This window comes from Oryx dammah, unplaced genomic scaffold, assembly GCF_014754425.2.
Source record: "Oryx dammah isolate SB20612 unplaced genomic scaffold, SCBI_Odam_1.1 HiC_scaffold_2, whole genome shotgun sequence".
NCBI classification, from domain to species: Eukaryota; Metazoa; Chordata; class Mammalia; order Artiodactyla; family Bovidae; genus Oryx; species Oryx dammah.
Genome location: NW_024070186.1, coordinates 122,487,573 through 122,507,894, shown reverse-complemented (window position 1 = coordinate 122,507,894; position 20,322 = coordinate 122,487,573). Strand labels below are relative to the sequence as shown.

Genomic DNA, 20,322 nt, shown 5'->3' with positions numbered 1-20,322 from the left:
TATACATTTTGAAAAAATAAATATTTAAAATATTATGTTAAAGAGTTAGAAAAGGCAGAAATGTGTAGATATAATCATATTTTAATCATTTATGATAATTCTTGAGGCATATTTCCACCTATCAAAAAAAACAAAACTATTTTTTTAGTCATGAAATTCTCAAAGACCCAGTAATGAAATCTATTTTTCTTTAAAATCGCCTTTCATTGCTCTTCGTGTGCATTCTTCCATGATAATTTCAAGAACAGTATTTTTAAAACAAGCCATTCACCTTCTCATTCTTTTTTTTTTTTTCAATTAGTTTAGATGTTCTGACAGAGAAGATAGAAAAGTTGGGTTCATTAGGGCTGATAATTAACCAGTTAGCTACCATGGATGGGAAAGGAAAAAAAGTATTAATAGCATAATAATACTAATGAAAGACAGAGGTAAAATTAGCAAGGGATTGGAATGATGATGAGCTGAATAGTGAGCTGAAAAGATGGGAGGTTGAGATTGAAAAAAACTGAAATAAATAAGGAAGTGAAGGAATGATAATGACAAAGTTTAGTGAGAGGTTATGGATGAGTAGTGCTAACAAAAGATTATTGGAGATGAGAAGTTTGGGGAACTGAGAGGTCAAGATATTGGATGTGATTTAAATATAAGTATGTAGGTCAATGAATATTTAAAGAAATTCTTTTTCATTCTTATGGTATTAGTTTCTTTTGACTTCTCTCAGACATACTGGATTTCATTCTCTCTTTTCTCATTTCCTAAATAAAAGTATTATAATGTATCTGGTAAATCTGCTCTTTTGTGTTCTTTCCTCAGCTTGGACACTTGCTTGGCTCCAATCTCTCTATAAAAATCTCCAGTCCTGCCCTATGCTCAAATGTCCAATTTCTCATTCCCTTATTGCTGGATAGATATGCATTTCTTAACTTTCTTCTAGCATTGAATTTAGCTTTTCTCATATGGTGCTAGAGATAAAGAATCCTCTTGCCAAAGCAGGAGATGTAAGAGACCCAGGTTCCATCCTTGGGCCAGGAAGATACCCTCAAAAAGGAAATAGCAACCCACCCTAGTATTCATGGGTGGAAAATTCCATGGACAAAGGAGCCTGGCAGGATGCAGTCCATGTGTTCACAAAGAGTCAGCCAGGACTTAATGACTAAACAACAAAATAACAAATGAAATCATCAGCTTTTCCTTTCTGCTGTAAGTGCTTGTTTCCAATCTGGTTTGTTTTGCTAGTTTGTCATTTAGTTGATTAGTTGGGCGGTCTTGCATTGTTATTTTTTTTCCTATTTAGGACTAGAATTGTTGTTATGATACAGATTAGTCTCCATGAAGAGAGTTTCTCTTCTCTTTTCATTCAGTTGTTTAGTTGCTTAGTTGTGTCTGACTCTTTGAGACCCCATGGACTGCAGAATACCAGGCTGCCCTGTCCACCACCAACTCCCAGAGCTTGTTCAAACTCATGTCCATGAAGTCGGTGATAGCAGCCAACCATCTCATTCTCTGTCAGCCCCTTCCCCTGCCTTCAATCTTTCCCAGAATCAGGGTTTTTCCAATGAGCCGGTTCTTGGCATCATGTGGCCAAAGTATTGGAGCTTCAGCTTTAGCATCAGTCCTTCCAATGAATATTCAGGATTGATTTCCTTGAGGATTGACTGGTTAGATCTCCCTGCAGTCCAAGGGACTCTCAAGAGTCTTCTCCAACACCACAGTTTAAAAGCATCAGTTCTTTGGCACTCAGCTTTCTTTATGGTCCAACTCTCACATCCATAAATGACTACTGGAAAAATCATAGCTTTGACTAGATGGACCTTTGTTGGCAAAGTCAAGTCTATGCTTTTTAATATGCTGTCTAGGTTGGTCATAGCTTTTTTCCTAAGGAGCAGGCGTCTTTTAATTTCATGGCTACGATCACCATCTGCAATGATTTTGGAGCCTCCCCCCACCCAAATAAAGTCTGTCACTGTTTTCATTGTTTTCCCATCTATTTGTCATGAAATGATGTGACTGGATGCCATGATCTTAGTTTTTTGAATGTTGAGTTGTAAGTCAGCTTTTTCACTCCTCTTTCACTTTCATCAGGAAGCTCTTCAGTTCCTCTTTGCATTCTGCCGTAAGCGTGGTGTCATCTGCATATCTAAGGTTATTGCTGTTTCTCCTGGCAATCTTGATTCCAGCTTGTGCTAGATCCAGCCCAGCGTTTCACATGATATATTCTGCATATAAGTTAAATAAGTCAGGTGACTATATACAACCTCGACATACTCCTTTCCCCATTTGAAACCAATCCATTGTAGCATGTCTGGTTCTAACTGTTGCTTCTTGACCTGCATACAGCTTTCTCAGGAGGCAGGTCAGGTGGTCTGGCATTCTCATCTCCTTAGGAATTTTCCAGTTTGTTGTGATCTACGCAGTCAAAGGCTTTGGCAGAGTCATTAAAGCAGAGATAGATGTTTCTGGAACTCTCTTGCTTTTTTGATGATTGACTGGATGTCAGCAATTTGATCTCTGGTTCCTCTCCCTTTTCTAAATCCAGCTTGAACATCTGGAAGTTCATGGTTCACATAATGTTGAATCTTGGCTTGGAGAATTTTGAGTATTACTTTGCTGGCATGTGAAATGAGTGCAATTGTGGAGTAGTTTGAGCATTCTTTGGCATTGCCTTTCTTTGGGATTGGAATGAAAACTGATCTTTTCCAGTCCTGTGGCCACTGCTGAGTTTTTCAAATTTGCTGACATATTGAGTGCAGCACTTTAATAGCATTATCTTTTAGGTCTTGAAATAGCTCAGCTGAAATTCCATCACCTCCACTAAATTTGTTTTCAGTGATGCTCCCTAAAGCCCACTTAACATCAGACTCCTGGATATCTGGCTCTAGGGGAGTGATCACACCATCGTGGTTATCTGGGTCATTAACATCTTTTTTGTATAGTTCTTCTGTGTATTCTTGCCACCTTCTCTTAATGTCTTTGGCTTCTGTTAGATCCATTCTGTTTCTGTCCTTTATTGTGCCCATCTTTGCATGAAATGCTTCCTTGGTATGTATAATTTTCTTGAAGAGATCTCTAGTGTTTCTTATTCTATTGTTTTCCTCTATTTCTTTGCATTGATCATTGAGGAAGGCTTTCTTATCTCTCTTTGATATTCTTTGGGACTCTGCATTCAGATGGATATATCCTTCCTTTTCTCATTTGCTGTTAGCTTCTCTTCTCTTGTCAGCTATTTGTAAGGCCTCCTCAGACAACCATTTTACCTTTTTGCGTTTCTTTTTCTTGAGGATGCTTTTGATCATCGCCTCCTGTATAATGTCAGGAACCTCTTTCTGTAGTTCTTCAGGCACTCTGTCTATCAAATCTGATCCCTTGAATCTATTTCTCACTTCCACTGTATAACTGTAAGGGATTTGATTTAGGTCATACCTGATTGGTCTAATGGTTTTCTCTACTTTCTTCAATTTAAGTCTGATTTTGCAATAAAGCATTCATCATCTGAGCCACAGTCAGCTCCTGGTCTTATTTTTTCTGACTGTATAGAGCTTCTCCATCTTCAGCTGCAAAAAATATAATCAATCAGAATTCAGTATTGACCCTCTGGTGATGTCCATGTGTAAAGTCATCTCTTGTGCTGTTGGAAGAGGGTGTTTGCTATGACCAGTGTGTTCTCTTGGCAAAATTATGTTAGCCTTTGCCCTGATTCATTTTGTACTCCTAGGCCAAACTTGCCTGTTACTCCAGGCGTCTCTTGACTTCCTACTTTTGCTTTCCAGTCTCCTTTAATGAAAAGGACATCTTTTTTGGGTGTTAGTTCTAGAAAGGCTTGTAAGTCTTCATAGAACTATACAACTTCAGCTTCTTCAGCATTAGTGGTTGGGGCATAGATTTGGATTTCTCTTATATTGCATGGTTTGCCTTGGAAATGAACAGAGCTCATTCTGTCATTTATGAGATTGCACCCAAGTACTGCATTTTGGACTCTTCTGTTGACTTTGAGGGCTACTCCATTTCTTCTAAGGGATTCTTACCCACAGTGGTAGGTATAATGGTCATCTGAATTAAATTCACCCTTTCCAGTCCATTTTAGTTCACTGATTCCTCAAACGTCTTTTCATTTACACCATATATTTTCTGGTTCCAAAAAGTTATGTTTATTTTCCCAAGGGCTCTCCTATTTTATCCTATTATTAGGTGTTTTCTTTTATTATTATTCCAAAATCATGTAAACTTTGTTTTCTATCTTCAGAACTCTGTATACTGGCTCGGCACTGAATTTTTCTTTTTCTGATTTTTCACACTGGTATATTTAAAGAAATTAATAATTTTATCAGATATATTATTTGATAACATAGATATCTCCTATCAGAAATATTTACTTCTTAAAAGCCTTAACAAAGTATTTTTATTTTTAATGAATATCTGGATTTTTCCACATGATACCCAAAGCCAGGGTTGAGTGCCAGGCTAACTAATGTACCATTCTAAATGTATTGTGTTTTTAACCTGCACATTTCTATTCCAAACTTTTCTGTTTCTTTGCTTTTTTCACCCTCCTGTTTATGATCAGAATTTTCTCTACCACATTTCATTTTGTCTCTCATATTAGCAGCACCATCAGTCTTCTGGTCTAATACTAAAATAATACTTTTTCATGTTTAGTTTTGTATCATATTAACTGTGTCTTGGACTAAGCTTCTTAACATATTTGATCCTATTCCTTAATATCAACTTACATCTTGGCTTTTGATTTTATTACTTCCAACTCAGTCATTACATCAAGCACTTTTAATTTTCCTTTTCTTAATTTGCTATCTTAGTGTATAACAGTATCACCTATTAACTCTATAATCTTTCCTGGAATTCACGATATTTAAATGCATCTCTTCAACAATATGGCCCCTGGAAGGCAAATATCCTAACTAGGATTCTGACTGCTCTTGAGTTGGCATCTTCCATTTTTAACACTTAAAATCCTGCTATAATTTAAGACATGAATCAAGAGTTATATCTTTCATAAAGCCTGTTGCAGTACAGTGCTGTTAATACAGATATGATGAACCTTTATTATGTTTTATAACTCATTTATGCCACTTACTATAACCTGCCAAATATTATGCTTGATTATATATATCTTATATAAACTACTAAAATATAAATCATAGAGAACAGATATTATTTTATTTTCCTTATATCCCTCATAATTCCTGGTTCAAAACTTGCACTGATTTGTTTATGGATCCTTATTAGATAATAATTGTGCAAACTTATCAAGTAACTAGTCAAAAATATGTAGGCAAATTTAAATTAACAGCAACAAAAATATTCATTTATGTTAGGATGTAAGTGTAAGAATAGGATATTTTCTGGTAATTAAACCCTTCAAGACTCATTGAAGATTACTATAAGCATGTCTGAAGTTTTGTTTTGCCTTAAGCAAAACCATATCTATGAAGACAGACACATAAGTGTTTAATCGATTATGTTTTTAAATAAACCTCAATTGTGACAAGTAAAACATTCAAAGTTAAGTTGGCTAATAGTAAAAGTTATTTGGTGTTTTAAGAATTGCTCCCATGAAAAGTATAAAATCAATATCAGGAAAAAAAAAGAAAACACATTTCATTATGATTAAGTTGCATAACAATCAAATCTGAGGAAAAATCACAGCTTGATGTATTCTCCAAAGGCCTAGATCTATATTTTACAATAATTAAGAATATGCCTTTGAATAAATATAAAAAGTTACTTACAAACTTTGTCAGAAATACCTTGTTTGATCCTCAGTAACAAAATAACTCTTTATGTATCTTTAACTTTGAAATGATCAACATAATGAATAACTCCAAAGTAATCCTTTTCAGTCTCTTAGGTTATTTACCATGTCCTTTGCCTAAAACTAAGACTCATTATAAAATTACAGCTTGAATTAGTTTCACAGCTTCAAGAAAGGCTACTCCTTGAACTTCCTTTGTGTTTATATTTTAAATTTTAAAAAAGGAGGAAGCAACCCCAGTTTCTGTTTTCCTATTTTCTTTTTGTTTTTCTCTTCACTTGGTTGACATAGTTTGACTGTGGTTTATGAATGTAATCTCCATGTACCCAACAGAGATTATCTGGGCTAGATTTTTCTCAGAATACTCCTAATAGGAACCCAATAAAATTAAAATTCTAAACTTGAACCCAATTTTGAACCCACTTGTTGATTAATTTGCATTTAATTTCTCTCCTTCCAGTTCTCTAAAAATTTGATAGCATGAATGCTATGGTTTTGATAAAGACTCCCTGGTATAATTTCTTGACTAAAAAGTTTATTTAAAGCAGAAAAAAAAATCAAGATGTTTATATAACTCTCACTATCTTCTTTTTCATTAGGGTAAAAATATGATAAGAATTAGAGGGTTAAAAATAAAATCCAGATTATGGAAACTTCAATCACATTTACTGCCACCTATGGAATTTCTAAACTGAAATAAAAGCATCAGTCATCTTCATGTGCCATAAAAGTGCATAAGGTCCCAAGTTATTAACTATGCATTCATAGTTTTGTCTTATATTAAAGGAAGTACAAGATATATGTAATTATAGTCTGTAACTTCTTTCCTTTTCTTTGAACTAGAACAAGACATTTACTTGAATGCTATTACAGTGACTTTTTGTTTGTTTGTTTTTACTTTCATCTAGAAAAAGTAAGTTAATTTTCATAGGATTAATTTTAAAATTAGAACCCAACATGCACTGTGCTTTTGGAGGAAAAGTCACTGCAGAATTCAAGGGGGATGTAGCCATTAGGGAAAAAGAAGACACCAGAGCATATATCCATTCCAAAATCGGAAGATATTTTACTACTATCCGCTTTTTAAATGTTTGTTTTTATTTTACTGGGTCTTCCTTACTGCATGGGCTTTCTCTAGTTGTGGTGATTGCAGAGAATCACCTTTTAGTTGCAATGTGTGGGACCCCCCCCTCGTCACAGGACATGGGGTTTAGGGTGCACAGACTTCAGAAGTTGTGGCACATGGGCTCAGTAGTTGTGGCTCCTGGGCTCTAGAGAACAAGCATAATAGTCGTGGTGCAGGGTGTTTAGCTGCTCTGCTCGATGGTATACGGAATCTTCCTGGATCAGAAATTGAACCCATGTCTCCTGCACTGGCCCGCAGACTCTTTACCACTGAGTTACCAAGGAAGACTCCACCCTCTGTCCAAATTTGTAAGGATATTAAAATTCTTTCCTTAGAAGATCTGTATTGTGGAACAGGTATTTCTATAACTGAACTGCTTATTCTTTATTCTTCTTGAGCATTAAAGGGAAAAATGACAGCTTTGAAGGCAAAACTCATCAGTAGTCTCAGCAACAGATATTCTCATCAATGCCTAGGGAGTGAATGAGTTCATATACTGTTGGGAAAGTTAGAGGGATTGTTACTGTGGCATAACTTTACAGAATAAATATCTGAATGACTATCTCAAGACTTTGGGTGGATATTAGTAATCATGTTTATATCAAGGTAAAATTTTAAATAAACCAGTAGTCTGAGAAAGTTGTGGCAATTCCTTCCAACACTAATTTATAAATAAGGAATTGTTAAAGATATGAGATTCTCCTATTCAGTTCAGTTCAGTTCAGTCCCTCAGTCGTGTCCGACTCTTTGCAACCCCATGAATCGCAGCACGCTAGACCTCCCTGTCCATCACCAACTCCCGGAGTTCACCCAAACTCATGTGCATTGAGTCGGTGATGCCATCCAGCCATCTCATCCTCTGTCGTCCCCTTCTCCTCCTGCCCCCAATCCCTCCCAGCATCAGGGTCTTTTCCAGTGAGTCAACCCTTTGCATCAGGTGGCCAAAGTACTGGAGTTTCAGCCTCCGCATCAGTCTTTCCAATGAACACCCAGGACTGGTCTCCTTTAGGATGGACTGGTTGGATCTCCTTGCAGTCCAAGGGACTCTCAAGAGTCTTCTCCAACACCGCAGTTCAAAAGCATCAATTCTTCGTCACTCAGTTTTCTTCACAGTCCAACTCTCACATCCATACATGACCATTGGAAAAACCATAGTCTTGACTAGAAGGACCTTTGTTGGCAAAGTAATGTCTCTGCTTTTTAATATGCTATCTCGGTTGGTCATAACTTTCCTTCCAAGGAGTAAGCGTCTTTTAATTTCATGACTGCAATCACCATCTGCAGTGATTTTGGAGCCCATAAAAATAAAGTCTGACATTGTTTCCACCGTTTCCCCATCTATTTCCTATGAAGTGATGGGACCTGATGCCATGATCTTAGTTTTCTGAATGTTGAGCTTTAAGCCAACTTTTTCACTCTCCTCTTTCACTTTCAGCAAGAGGCTTTTTCGTTCCTCTTCACTTTCTGCCATAAGAGTGGTGTCATCTGCATATCTGAGGTAATTGATATTTCTCCCGGCAATCTTAAATATCTACAAAACAAAATAGTGAATTAATAAAAGATTTTTTTAAAGTCTGTTGAGGTAAAAGCAAGTTATAAGACTTTAGAATACAATATAGTAAATATACAATCATATTTGGTTCCCTTTTAAAAAAATTAATTTTCTTGCTGTTTTTCTTCTTGCCCTAGGAAGAAACTGCTACACAGCTATCTTTAGGGGGTAGAAGAAAAACAAACATCTTTTCAGCCTTATAGATTTGGTAGACAGAACATAGTTCTAATTTTATCTCATATGAAAAATTTCAACTTTTAATTGAAAGTTAATTGCTTTGAAAGGGGCAACTCTCCAGATTGAGGATGTTAATATTCTAGCTGTGGGGTTATGCATGTGGAGTTACACAGTGTTATCTGATGCCTGATGCTCTGTCACCGTCCTGTGACTCCTGGTGTCTGGCTCCTATTCTTTCTCAGCCTTATCCCAGAGTAACTATAGACTGGAACCACTTTTTAAATGATCTCCTTTGGTCGCCTGAACAGCAGGGAAGATTTTTATTCCTTTGCAGCAAGAAACTCAATCATTTCTAGGTTCCAATTAGAGAAAGCCTAGGGGTCCTTTTTATTAAGATGAAACACAAATTGTATCAAGACTTGCTAAATCACTTAATATTTTTATGTGATATTAAGTAGCTTGAGAATTTTAAGTACTAATTCAAATATGTGTAGGCTATTTTTAATTGATGCATAAACTGTAACCTCCATTTTGTTAAAATTTCATTTTATGGTGTTAACTTTTTTTTGCCACCTTGAAGATTTATGATACAGGGTATGATGGAGAATCCTGCAATGTTCGGTGTCAGTAGTGACTTATACTGCTAGAATCTCCTGGAACTATTTGTCCAGGTGTTTGTTCATTATTTCTTAAAAGGGAGAATTATCTTTTTTAGAAGAAAATTTTTAAATAGTAACAATGAATAATTTTTCTAGATCTTTATTTTCTACACAAATTTAAAATATATATCTAAATTTAATTACAAATTTACAGGCTGATATGTTTTAGATGTGACTTCAAGCTTACAAACATTAACAGAGAAAAAATTATGACAGTCTGGATTTGGGGAGTATAATTTATTTATGGAAATGAATAGGTATGTGTATACAATTATCAGTGTGTTTAAAAATCCCAACTTATACATTAAGAAAACATTGCCGCTTAATATAAAATAGTTCTGTTGAGCAGTATTTTAAAGATTAATTTTCTAAAATTCAAATTATCCTTAATGTAACCATTATTTTAATGGTGGTCTTATGTGGCTTTGTAGAAAGGACACAGTTTTAATTATTTGTTATATGCAGTAAGTCATAATTTTATTGTGCCAGCTTTTTTCTTCAAAGAATGTTAAGGATGAGAATGGTTCAAGATTATCTCGTCCATTAGTTTTAAAATAAGAATTAGTAAATTAAAACAGCAACAATAAAATGTGGGATATATGAAGAAAGTTGAAAAGTATTAAGGTTTGACTTTTATTAAAGATGCTATCAGAATAAGTTATCTATATAACTGGATGATGACATAAATTAGTGTATTATTCTAACATTTTTGGAGAACAAGTTTTTACTAATAGAGTAAGTGATTTTTCATCACATTGCTGATCTGCTTATTTTGATAAAATTTACAATATTTATTATTAATTGTTTTACAACTTTTGTCTTTTTTGTGAAAGTTTGCAGAATAAAAAAATATTCTTAATCTTAGAAAAGCTGCCAGGGTCATAGGCACCACTATCAAGACCTATGTTCTATTAATAAATATATTTGCAACAACAAAACAGAAGTTCAGTTTTTCACCAAAATAAATAATTAAAGCTTTTTTGAAAATAATTTCCAATGGTAAGATAAAATCATGTTTAAAGTTGAAATTTTAACACAGAAGAACTAGGAAAATATTCATCATGTTAGAATACAAGGGATAGTGGACAAAGCATTGATTGTGCAGTCAGACCAGGGTTTGAGTGCATCTCTAATGTTCTATATTAATATCTGCATTACAATTTTTAAAAACTTTGTTCTTATGAGGATTATAGAAACTACATTAAGTAATTAGGATAACTACCATTATCAAACACAGTGATAGATACTAATAATTATTTCTATGATTAGTAATTATGTAAGAATGAAATCTTTGAAGACAGAGATTCATGATTCATTTATCCTTTCTTCCCAAAAGCAGGTTTTGAGAATTCTTTGCAAGTATTTGATTAAAGGAGAACTGTCCATTTCTATGAGCTCAGGTTTTTTAGATTCCACACATAAATGAAGTCATATATTAGCTGTCTTTCTCTCTCTGACTTTTTCACTTAGCATAATGCCCTTAAGTTTCATCCATATCGTTACAAGGGTCAGAATTTATTTCTTTATGAATGACTGAATAATATTCCATTACATTTGTAATTTATTTTCTTTCTTTTTGTAACTACTCAAGTATCTTTTATTTTGCACTTAGGGGCCTCCCTGCCTCCTGTAATTTCTTTATTCATTCATTTGTCAGTGGATAGTTCAGTTGGGTCTATGACTCAGCTATTGTGAATTGTGCTAAAATGAATATGAGTACAGATAACTCTTTAAAATAGTGATTTCTTTTCCTTTGGATGTATACCAACAAATAGAATCAGTGGATCATATGGTAGCTCTATCTTTAATTTTTTGATGAATCTCCTGTGTTGTTGCTTAGTCACTAAGTGTTGTCCATCTTCTTTTTCAGTTCCATAAACTATAGCCCACCAGGCTCCTCTGTACCCGAGATTTCCCAGGCAAGAATACTAGAGTGGTTTGCCACTTCCTTCCCCAGGAGATCTTTCTGACCAGGGACTGAACCCACATCTCCTGCATTGGCAGGCAGATTCTTTACCAATGAACCACCAGGGAAGCCCCTGAGGAACCACCTTACTATTTTTTATAGTGGCTGCACCAATTTATATTCCCACTAACGATGTAGGAGGGTTTCCTTTTCCCATATCCTCCTCAACAGTTATTATTTCTTGTCTTTATGAAGATAGCCATTCTAGTAGATGTGTTATCTCCTTCAGGCTTTGATTTGTATTTCCCTGGTTATTAATGATAATGCACATTTCTTCATGTATCTGTTGTCCATTCGTATGTTTTCTTTGGAAAAATCTCTCCCGATTCTCTATTTTCAATCAGGTCATTTTTTGTTATTGACTTGTGTAAGTTATTTCTTTATTTTGAATATTTACTCTTTATCTTATTTACCTACACACAATAGTTGCAAATAACTTCCCTCTTTCCATAGTTTGCTTTTCATTTTTTAAGTGGTTTCTTTTGCTATGCTGAAGCTTTTTAATTTAAAGTGTTCCTATATGTTTATTTTTTATTTTTGTTGCCCTTGCTTTTGGTATTAAATCCAAGAAAAATCATCACCAAGATCAATATAAAGGAGCTTTTTTCCTGTTTTAGGTTTCCAGTTTTACATTCAAGTGTTTAACACATTTTGAGTTGACTTTTATGATGTAAAACAGAGGCCCAGTTTTATTTTTTTGCATGTGGCTATTCAGTTTTTCCAGCCCCATTTACTGAAGAGACTGCCCTTTTTGCATAGTATATTCCTGCTTCCTTTGTAAAAAATTAAATGACCACATATGTGTGAGTTTATTTTTGAGTTTTCTATTCCGTTGATCTATGGGTCTGTATTTTTGCCAATATCATACTGTTTTAATTACTATATCTTTGAAATATCATTTGAAATCAGGAAGTGTGAAACCTCTAGCTTTTTTCCCCTTTTTCAAGATTACTTGCCTATTTGGGGCTTTTTGTTTTTCCGTACATATTTTAGGATTGTCATTTTTATATGAAAAGTTGCCATTAGAACTTTGATAAAGATAACATTAAATTTGCAGATTGCTTAGGGGACTGTGGACTTTTAATATTAATTCTTTCAATCTATGAACACAGATTATTTTTCTATTTATTTGTCCTCTTCAGTTTCTTTCATTCATATCTTATAGTTTGCAGTGTACAGATCTTTCACTTTCTTGGTCAGGTTTTCTTTGTAAGTATTTTATTCTTTTTGATGCAATTGTAAAATAGGTTGTTTTCTTAATTTCTGTTTCCAATGTTTCATTGATAGTGTTTATAAATTTAATTGATTTTTGTATATTAATTTTGTATCTTGTAACTTTAAATTCATTTATTAGTTTTAGCAGTTCTTTCAGTGGAATTATTAGAGTTTCCTGTGTTTAGTTGCTAAGTCATGTCTAAGTCTTTTGACCCCATGTACTATAGCCCACCAGACTCCTCTGTGCATGGGATTCTCCAGGCAAGAATACTGGAGTGGGTTACATTTCCTTCTCTGATATATGTTCTCATGTCATCTTCAAATGAAGACAGTTTTACTTCTTCATTTTCAACTTGGTTGTCTTTTATTTATTTTCCTGCTTAAGTGCTATGGCTAGGAATCCCAGTACAATGTTGAATAAAAGTGGCTGGAGGCAGGAGTAGGGGTAGGGGAAATGGGTGAAGATGGTTTAAAGGTACAAAATTCCAATTATAAGATAAGTTCTGAGGATATAATGTATAGTATGCTGGCCATAATTAATAATATTTGATCATAAAAGGTATTAAGAGAGTAGATCTTAAAAGTTCTCATCAAAAGAAAAAAAATATAACTATGTGAGGTGATGGGTATTAAGTAAATTTACTATGGCAATCACATTTCAACATTTATATATATATCAAATCATTATTCTGTGCACTTTAAACTAGTTTAATGTTATGTGTCAATTATATCTCAATAAAACTAAGGGAAATAAAAAGAGAAATTTCAGGAAAAAAGCCTCTAGGGAGATGAGAAAACATCTAGATGAGAAAACATCCCTAGAAAGGTAAGAGGGAGAAGTTTCAGGTGGTTTCAGGCAAAGTTGTGCCATTATGGCGGCCCCAAATGCAAAGGCATAATTCCAGGATTTCTGTGGAAGGCTGCTCCAATAGCCCAAAGACAGTCTTCCAGAAGCCAGTAGGTATGAACCATTTAGCCACAGAATCTGGTCCCAGGACCTGTTGTCTATTGGTGACTACTCTAATGACTCTACTAATTAGTTCCTTAATACACGTCTCCTTCGTTAAGGAGAAAAGAATTAAATTATAATTGTTATATCTCAAATCTTCTGAGTGAGTGTATTATGGTTCTTTTGGTGTCCTATAGAAGTTAGCAGGGTTTCCCTGGTGGCTCAGATGGTAAAGAATCTGCCTGCAACGTGGGACACCTGGGTTCTATCCCTGGATTGGGAAGATCCCCTGGAGAAGAGCATGGCAACCCACTCCAGTGTTCTTGCCTGGAAAATCCCCATGCACACAGGAGCCTGGTGTGCCACAGTCCATTGGGTCACAAAGAGTCAACACGACTGAGTGACTAAGTACAGCACAGAACAGAAATTAGCAAGCACATTGCTATCCACAAAATGGGTGGTAAAGATAAACTGTTTGATTTATTTGAGTCACACAATATGTAACATTTCATGTATATATATTTTTTCTTTTTTTTTTTTTTATCTATATGTATGTTTAAATCCAATAGGCCAGAACCTGTTTTGTGGACAAAGGATGGTGGAGAATTACCAGATCCTGACCGAATGGTTGTGAGTGGTAGGGAGCTAAACATTCTTTTCCTCAACAAAACGGATAATGGTACATATCGATGTGAAGCTACAAATACTATTGGCCAAAGCAGTGCAGAGTACGTTCTCATTGTACATGGTGAGTACCCTTTTGACATTATTATACGTGTCAGAATGAATGACCTGAAAAACTGCTAAAATTTATCAAAATCTTTAGAATAATAAAAAAATTTAAACAGGTTTTCATTTTCTTTCAGAAGAACTTCTCATAAGTGTAAATATCTCAAAAATTCACAATTAATATGTTTCAAATTAAATAATAAAATAAAATTAAAGCATATATTAGGAAATAAAAAGCTGTTTTGTAAATGATTTTTTAATTGCAAATATACTGTGTATTATTTGATGGTGACTAGTAAGTCATATTAATGGTTTTCTTTATGCTTTACAAATAAATGCTTTTAATTATAAATCAGAATCATGAAAACTGTCCTTAAGTTAATTTTGGTAGAATTATCATAAAAATATATTTTATAATCACTATTAGTAGTTTTACAAAGAATGATAGTATGTCAACGAGAGGCAGCAAAGACAGAGCTATACAGTACTAATGATAACTGCACTAATTTCTTATGCATAATAATTAAAACACCCACGAACATTTTTTTCTCCTCTCATTAGTCTCATATTTTGAGTAAATATAACAAAATGGCAAAAAGACATGCCAATTCCCAAGATTAGAGAGAATTTCTATTTTCTGTAAACTCCAAAAGTCAGGACAGATTGTTCATGAAGTAGCTTTAACATATTGTTATGAAGATGAACTTTTATGAAATTGGTAAATATTATAATAAATGAAGTCAGTCATTTTTTTTTTATTTCAAGACTTCTCAGAGTTTATTTACATGGTATAATGTGAATCTCAAATAGAAAAAAAAACATTATAGAATATAAGATTTTTCTCATATATTTCACCAAGACAACATTTCCTAAGACTAATATGTTCTACATAATATTACAGTATTTGAATGAGTATTGTGTAAAATCTATACAAAGCTGTAATAAATCTAATGGATCTTAGAAGTTACAGAGTACAGTTATTTGAAACGTTACTCATGAATATAAGTATAAAATAACTGTAAGAAACATGGATTAATTCTATAACTTTCCAAAAAGAAAAATTTGGGCCATAAGTTCCAATTCTTTGTAAAGTGATTTAATTTTAGGGGAAAAATAACCCTGTTTGCTTTTCCAAAGATACTTATGTTGTTATGATACAGGCCTCAATAATATATTAAATCAATTTACAAAACTTTCTTATTTTCAAATTGCTTTAGTGTCTACCATTTCTCAGTTCTTAGCAACAATTTGCTCTTGAAGGTAAACAACGGCTTGTGCTGAATAGACTTTCCACATATAAACATCTTGAAAACAGTAGAGCTGAGAGAGTAATTTATGGTATCTCATGAACTGTGCAAATTTCAGTTTTGGGGAAAGTTCAGCCTGATCAAGTTAGACTGATAAATTGGAATTAAATGTGGTAACCCCCTGTAGACAAACCCTGCCAGGCTCACTGCCAGAGAGAATATAACAACCCTGAGTGTGTCAAGTTAGATCCTTAGAGCAGGATCCAGGAGTCACTTACAGTTCATGCTGACCTGGAGGTTTAGATACTACAGTCATGGAAGTGAAGTCTGATTCACCCTCAACTTTAAGTGCTTGATTCACTTAACAATTTTTGGGAAACTTGGGGCATGTTGCATAGTATGTCACATTGTCGAAAACAATATGACATAAAATATAGACAATTAGAAGGGAAGTGACAGAAGAAATAATATACTTTGATTAAAAAATGTCATTCATTTTTTTTAAGTAATTCAAATGGGGAAAAATTCATGTTTTCTCAGTGTTTGCAAGCTAGCCAACAGTATGATTTCCTAAAGAGCCAAGCTACTTTTAGGTAGTTGGCAGTTGACATATTTCTAATAAATATTTCTCTGAGCACTTTGTAAGAAGTCATTTTTGGCTTTGCTTTTTGAACTACAGTTCATAAAAAGCACCCCATAGATTAGTGCTATTCATGCTGCTAGATAAATGCTGTGAAGTTCAACACTGGTTTACCTAGGATTATTGACACAAGTAATGAGAGGCTCGATGAAACAGTGAAACCACATTACACTGTGTTTTAAAAGGGCTCCAATTGGGTTCATTACAAAATAAAGTTTTGTTTTTTTTCTCTCCTTTGTACACAGGGTATAATGCCTCATTAGTCACTGGTTGTATAAATATAAAAAGCTACTCTCTTCTATTCATGGTTTGGCTGTTTCAAAACCTGACTAAATGATGAAATTTGAGTGGCATTTCGATCTATAATGAATGCTGTATGCCTTTCGGAATGGAGTGATAAGTGATCGTTTGTGAGAACTTTACCCTTTTATCTTTTACACCACGTTTGATTTTGCATTAGCTGTGATAATTTAATATAGCTCTAGCACAGAAGGGCCTTTCATGAGCTGAGACCATCTTTGACTCTACCACAGTTACCTAAGTTCTATTGATTCTTAACTTGATGAAGGTCGGAGCACTTTGCTGTGAAATCATCTGCTATCTAGATGCCATCCTAATAGGTTTTATTCTTTGGATGTCAGTGCAAGAGGATTATTTAAATGTTTTCACATTTAATCGTTAACAGCACTGACATTTTGTGTCAACGCTGGAGGGTCCCCACCCCCTTCACTCCTTATAATGACCCCTTTGGAAATTAAAGCATTAGAACTACAGACAGTAATTTGAAACTACCAGTCTGAATCTCATTCTCAGTGAAAGGCCTAACAAAATTCAGTATATAAATATCTGTAAGATAAAACATTGCACTTTCAAAACATTTGTACTCTAGAGATCCCATTAGGAAAAAAAAATAGCATTTTTCATTAACAAGCTCAGCAGTGGAAACATTAATCTGTTAAATTGCTAGCCATTGTTATACTATTAATTCCTGTGACCACAATAGTTTTGTGTTTTCTGCTGCTATGTAAAAATATTGAAGTTAGTCTCATATTGTTTTGTTATCATGCTATTTATTTCTTTTGAATGGTTAATTACTCCCATATTAATGGTCCCATATTAATGGTATGTTGTTCTGTTGCTGTTCTTGCTACTTGAAGAACTCAGATCAACAGAAATATTCCTTCATTAACCAAATAAATATTTAACATTTATCCACTGAATGCAAATGCACTATAGGAGCAAAAGTGAATAGCACTCAAGGACTTTAAACATGGAAAATAAGCATTCAAGTAAATATAGTACAAAAATCAAAGAGCTCTAGGAGGATGAATATACAATAGTGTAAATGTCAGGGTTTGTGACAACATGGCCCAAGTGTCTGGAATTAATAATAATAAAAAAAAGTAACAATACTCTTGGATTATTCATAAACAAATGGCATACAACATAAATAGAAGCGCCTACCAGTGTCAGTAACATAGATATAATAAATCAGAGTTTTACTATTATAATATTGCTAGTGTAACCAGAAATCAAATTGCCAACATCCACTGGATCCCAAAAAGCAAGAGAATTACAGAAAACATCTACTTCTGCTTCGTTGATTACCCCAAAGCCTTTGAGTGTGTAGATCACAACAAACTGTGTGTGGAAAATTCAAGAGGTGGGAATAACAGACCACCTTACCTGCCTCCTGAGAAATCTGTATGCAGGTCAAGAAGCAACAGTTAGAACCGAACATGGAACAACATACTGGTTCCAAACTGGGAAATGAATACGTCAAGGCTATATATTGTCACCCTGTTTATTTAATTTATATGCGGAGTACATCATGAGAAATACCAGACTGATTGAAGCCCAGGCTGGAATCAAGATTGCCAGGAGAAATATCAGTAACCTCAGATACTCAGATGATACTACCCTTATGGCAGAAAGTGAAAGGAACTGAAGAACCTCTTGATGAAAGTGAAAGAGGAAAGTGAAAGAGGAATGCGGCTTAAAACTCAACATTCAGAAAACTAAGATCATGCCATCTGGTCCCATCACTTCATGGCAAGTAGATGGGGAAACCATGGAAACAATGACCAACTTTATTTTTGGGGGGCTCCAAAATCCCTGCAAATGGTTACTGCAGCCATGAAATTAAAAGACACTTGTTCCTTGGAAGAAAAGCTATGATCAACCTAAATAGCTTATTAAAAAGCAGAGACATTACTTTGCTGAAAAATGTCCATCTGGTCAAAGCTATGGTTTTTCCAGTAGTCATGTATGTATATGAGAGTTGGACTATAAAGAAAGCTGAGCACTGAAGAATTGATGCTTTTGAACTGTGGTGTTGGAGAAGACTCTTGAGAGTCCTTGGACTGCAAGGAGATCCAATGAGTCCATCCTAAAGGAAATCAGTCCTGAATATTCATTGGAAGGACTGATGTTGAAGCTGAAACGCCAATCCTTTGGCCACCTGATGTGAAAAACTGACTCACTGGAAAAGACCCTGATGCTGGGAAAGATTGAAGGCAGGAGGAGTAGGGGATGACAGAGGATGAGATGATTGGATGGCATCACCAACTCAATGGACATGAGTTTGAGTTAGCTCCAGAAGTTGCTGATGGACAGGGGGCCTGGCATGCTGCAGTCCATGGGGTTGCAAAGAGTTGGACACAACTGAGCAGCTGAACTGACTGACTGACTGAGTAGTCTTATGATACCAAAGGCAATCTCAATCCAATCCTCTGGTATAAAATTTACCCAAGAGTTGTATACAGTTTACCATCCATTATCTTCCCTGAGTGGTACCCAGAGCATAAATTAAATTATCTCTATTAAAGAATGAGGAAATCCTATATTCTTATTAACTAAGCAATAGAGAAGATCATAAAAACATCAACACTACAGCAAATTAGTAATATAGAGAGAGCAGAGTAGAAGTTATAATTACTCTTGTTCCTCTGATGCAACATCAAATTCAGAAAGTATAGATAAAATATTCTTTCCTCAAAGAGAGACTACCCAGACCTGCATCTTTTTGTATAGATACAGAGATCATAGATGATATCTATTCATCACATAAAGAACGGCTGTCAAGAATTGCAATTGGTCTGATACCAGTCTTATTTTATGCTTGGAAGCAATTTAAATTCTTATATTTATTTGTCATCCACTGATTTAAAAATATTCTTTTGAAAGTGTCAGAAATATGCAGTTCCTGGAACAGTTTGAACGAATATCTCTGAGGAGTGAAAAACACAAATTACCACATCCTTCCCAGTCCTAAACTTCTTCCTCCTTAATTATTCCAGTGCCTTTGACCTCCCTTCACATTCATGCTAGAGAAATGCATAACCAACATCTTAGCATACAAATGAAAGATGGACAGAGATGTTGGAACTCTTTTACTATCATCTCTAGTCTCAAAACCCTTCCCAGAATTCTGGAAGAAATACAGTAATATAAGTAGGAAAAACAAAAAAAAAACATGAGTAACTTATTTCTTCTTCCACCAGTAGCTGCACTAACTATGGCAGGTCCACACTGTAGAGGGGATTCACACTGTAACAGGGATTCCACTTTGAGTTTCAGTGGAGAACCCACTCTACCTGGGACCCAACTCAATGCTGTCTCATATAGTCATGGCAGAGTTGAGATGTGCTATTCCAGAAGTTTTGCATGATGTTCCCCATCTGTCTTTGAATTTACTTTTCACATTACCATAGTTACTCTCATATGAAATTTAAAACTATTTTGCCACTGTTTTTGTTCCATGACTTCATTGTTTATCGACTTATGTAAATAAACTTTTATAACAATTCATTACTTCTTCATTATCTTAACTCTTGCTATTCTTATTTTGAGCAAAATTGCTCACCTTGCACTTTCCCACATTTTTAGTTTTCTCTCTATATATGTATTTTGCTTTCTCTAGCAAATTTCATCTTTATGACAAGTAAAACTCTCCATAACTAGTATTATTATCATAGTAGAAAGTGAAATAGTGTAAAAAGCTTTTTTATGTAATCTCAACCAGTTTACTGACAGTTGCTGGCTTTGTATCCCTAAAACATCACTCGACAGTTACAATTTGTTTTACATATTTGTTCATGTATCTATTGAAATAAATACTGGTGAAAAATGTGATATTGATTTTTGTTTGTTTCCAGGATAATTTACCTCAGAATAACACATATATAGAATAAGATACATCACATTTTATCATTAGCTAGTAAGAACAATTATAACAAAATGTTTCAAGTTTTTAATTTTTATAGTAAGACAGAATATTACTGCTAGAAATATCT

General features: G+C 34.5%; 1 protein-coding gene across 1 annotated transcript in view; it reads left to right on the top strand.

Moving 5' to 3' along the window:
- CADM2 (cell adhesion molecule 2) overlaps positions 1 to 20,322 on the top strand; it is a 294,605-nt gene that overhangs the window by 159,393 nt on the left and 114,890 nt on the right. The window contains exon 7 of the mRNA XM_040265860.1: positions 13,981 to 14,159. Coding sequence (XP_040121794.1) covers positions 13,981 to 14,159 — 179 coding nt within the window. The remainder of the gene's footprint in view (positions 1 to 13,980; positions 14,160 to 20,322) is intronic.